Genomic DNA, 660 nt, shown 5'->3' with positions numbered 1-660 from the left:
AGCAGGAAAAGGAGGCTGCCAACAAAGAGGAGCCTGAGGCAGCGCAGGAGTGGGACTCTGATGACAGCTTGAGCTGGTCAGAGGAGGAAGAAGAAGAGCTGGAGATGGGGACATCGAGCAACTGACAGTCAAGTGCTGCAGCAGCTGAGCAGTGCTGGTTCCTGAGCTGCTGGGGACCTTGGCACCAGTTCCAGAGGAGTAGACTGAGCCCAGAACTGTGTGTAGGCTGCAGCATGCCCTCTCCCCCAGTCAGAAGGCACAAATAATAAACACCCAGAGCAAAGGTTGTACTCTGAAATCCCTGACAGGAGCTTAAGGAACGCCTTGTCTTCTGTCCCTCCCTCCCCTGTGCCTGGCTGGGGCAGGACAACAAGAGGAGACCCCCTGTCTGCACCTGGGCCAGGTCACCCTGTGCCACAAGTGCTCACACCTGGCACCCTGCCTGGCCCTGGCACTTTTGGGGGTGCTCACAGTTCAGGGTCCTGCCTGGCCCTGGCAGTTTTTGGGGTGCTCTCTGCCCAATATCTTGCCTGGCACCTGGCACGTCTGGGGGTGCTGGGCCCCGGGGTGAGCGGAGCCTGCCCCCTGCCCTCTCCCTCGCCCTGTGCGGAGAAGGGAGCCGGGACCTGGGGGGTTTGGGGGGCGATGGTGACCGCGCAC

General features: G+C 61.5%; 1 protein-coding gene across 1 annotated transcript in view; it reads left to right on the top strand.

Annotated features, from left to right (window-relative positions):
• The window catches only part of LOC103799126 (cysteine and histidine-rich domain-containing protein 1-like), a gene marked incomplete at its 3' end in the record, with an annotated part of 6,363 nt that extends 5,960 nt beyond the window's left edge, over positions 1 to 403 (top strand). Inside the window, exons 12-13 of the mRNA XM_009071425.1 lie at positions 6 to 117; positions 254 to 403. Coding sequence (XP_009069673.1) covers positions 6 to 117; positions 254 to 403 — 262 coding nt within the window. The remainder of the gene's footprint in view (positions 1 to 5; positions 118 to 253) is intronic.
• Between the last annotated feature and the right edge of the window lie 257 nt (positions 404 to 660).

Source organism: Acanthisitta chloris, unplaced genomic scaffold (assembly GCF_000695815.1).
Source record: "Acanthisitta chloris isolate BGI_N310 unplaced genomic scaffold, ASM69581v1 scaffold22503, whole genome shotgun sequence".
Classification (NCBI taxonomy): domain Eukaryota; kingdom Metazoa; phylum Chordata; class Aves; order Passeriformes; family Acanthisittidae; genus Acanthisitta; species Acanthisitta chloris.
The sequence above is the reverse complement of the archived record's forward strand: the minus strand, read 5'-3'. Positions and strand labels throughout refer to the sequence as shown.